General features: G+C 50.0%; 1 protein-coding gene across 1 annotated transcript in view; it reads right to left on the bottom strand.

Moving 5' to 3' along the window:
* The window catches only part of LOC101847364 (serine-rich adhesin for platelets-like), an 18857-nt gene that overhangs the window by 8076 nt on the left and 8411 nt on the right, over positions 1–2370 (bottom strand). Inside the window, exon 4 of the mRNA XM_035971855.1 lies at positions 27–2179. Coding sequence (XP_035827748.1) covers positions 27–2179 — 2153 coding nt within the window. The remainder of the gene's footprint in view (positions 1–26; positions 2180–2370) is intronic.

The raw sequence follows: 2370 nt of genomic DNA, 5'->3' as shown, positions 1-2370 counted from the left end.
TGGACAGTTTGTTCTGAGCTTCCAACGAATCTGCCCTCTTTCCCGCTGAAATTGTCTCAGACTTTGATGAAGAAGGTGAGGGATGGGGCTTGGAAGAACTCGAGGATGAACTCTGCTGGAGTTTTTCTTGCACCGAGGAGTCACTGTTTGATTTGTTCTCGTTGGAATCACGATGAAGAACCTCTTGGGAACAGGTTTTGTCTGATGACGTCACAGACAGGTTTGGTCTATGGCTACTTGAACTTTGTGACCTACGATGCTCACGTGACTTTCTCGAGGACAGTTTGTCTTGACCATCCAATAAATCGGACTTCTTTCCCGCTGACATTTTCGCGGACTTGGACGAAGAGGATGAGGGGCGGGGCTTGGAAGAGCCCGGGGATGAAGTGGCACAACTCGTGGATGAAGGGGCAGAACTCGAGGATGAGGGGGCAGAACTCGAGGATGAGGGAGGAGAACTCGAGGTTGAGGGGGCAGAACTCGAGGACGAGGGAGGAGAACTCGAGGACGAGGGGGCAGAACTCGAGGACGAGGGAGTAGAACTCGAGGATGAGGTGCGGGGCTTAGAAGAACTCGAGGATGAGCTCCGTTGGTGTCGCAGGGAGGAGTCACTGTTTGATTTGTTCTCTTTGAAATCACGATGATGAACATCCGGGGAACAGGTTTTGTCTGATGACGTCACCGACATGTTTGGTCTATGGCTACTTGAACTTTGTGACCTACGATGCTCACGGGACTTGCTCGTGGACAGTGTGTTCTGACCTTCTAATGAATCTGTCCTCTTTCCCGTTGACATTGTCTCTGACTTTGACGAGGAAGCTGAGGGATGGAGCTTGGGAGAATTCGAGGATGAAGGGCGGGGTTTGGAAGAACTTGAGGCTGAGGGGCGGGGCTTAGAAAAACTCGAAGATGAGCTCTGCTGGTGTTTTTCTTGCAGCAAGGAGTCGCCGTTTGATTTGTTCTCTATGAAGTCACGATGACGAACATCATGGGAACAGGTTTTGCCTGAAGACGTCACCGACATGTTTGGTCTATGACTACTTGAACTTTGTGACCTACGATGCTCACGTGACTTGCTCGTGGATATTTTGTGTTGACCATCCAACCAATCTGACTTCTTTCCCGCTGACATTTTCGCGGACTTGGACGAAGGGGATGAAGGGCGGGGCTTGGAAGAGCTCGAGGATGAAGGGGCACAACTCGTGGATGAGGGGGCACAACTCGTGGATGATGGGGCACAACTCGTGGATGAAGGGGCACAACTCGTGGATGAGGGGGCACAACTCGTGGATGAGGGGACACAACTAGCGGATGAGAGGGCACAACTCGTGGATGAGGGGGCACAACTCGTGGATGAGGGGGCAGAACTCGTGGATGAGAGGGCAGAACTCAAGGATGACGTGGCAGAACTCGAGGATGAGGGGGCACAACTCAAGGATGATGTGTCAGAATTCCTGGATGAGGGGTGAGGCTTGGAAGAACTCAAGGATGAGCTCCGCTGGTGTTTTGCTTTCTGAGAAAAATAGCTGCTGGATTTGTTCTCATTGGAATTACGATGGTGACCCTCTGGGGAACAAGTTTTGGCTGATGACGTCGTTGACAGGTTTAGTCTATGGCTACTTGAACTCTGTGACCTTCGATGAACAGAACTCGTGGATGAGGGGGCAGAACTCGTGGATGAGGGGGCAGAACTCGTGGATGAGGGGGCAGAACTCATGGATGAGGTTGCAGAACTCGTGGATGAGGGGGCAGAACTCGTGGATGAGGGGGCAGAACTCATGGATGAGGTTGCAGAACTCGTGGATGAGGGGGCAGAACTCGTGGATGAGGGGGCAGAACTCGTGGATGAGGGATGGAGTTTGGAAGAACTCAAGGATGAGCCTGAACTCTGTGACCTCCGATGACCATGTTTCTTGTCCCCAAATTTGACCTGAACCTCAGAAGTATCGAGTTTGTTGTCTTTGAGATGAGTGGACACGATGGGGTCATATGACTTTTCATTACTCCCAGGTGTTACTGGAGTGAGAGTTGTCTCATCCTGGTCATCATCAGGCTCGCTGTCGTCTCCGAAGAGAGAGGTGAACAACTTCTTCATCTTCGGATCTCTCATCCTTTTCTTCGACTCTTCTGGTTGGAAAAAGACAGACAGTAGGTCAGACAACATGGAGGAGACGAAGATCTTGAATAATAGTTAATGCAATAGGAAGAAATTTCGACACAAACTTTGTCAGTTAGGCCAACCCAAAATTGAAACGATGACATCATTTAGAACAATCTGGAAGGTGTTCAATTTAGCCTCTCTGTTGCCAGTTTAAATTATATTTTTTTAAACTATTCGGGGGCCCCATCCTATCTCTCTGTCTATCAATT

This window comes from Aplysia californica, unplaced genomic scaffold (assembly GCF_000002075.1).
Source record: "Aplysia californica isolate F4 #8 unplaced genomic scaffold, AplCal3.0 scaffold00522, whole genome shotgun sequence".
NCBI classification, from domain to species: Eukaryota; Metazoa; Mollusca; class Gastropoda; order Aplysiida; family Aplysiidae; genus Aplysia; species Aplysia californica.
This window is presented reverse-complemented; position numbering and strand designations above follow the sequence as displayed.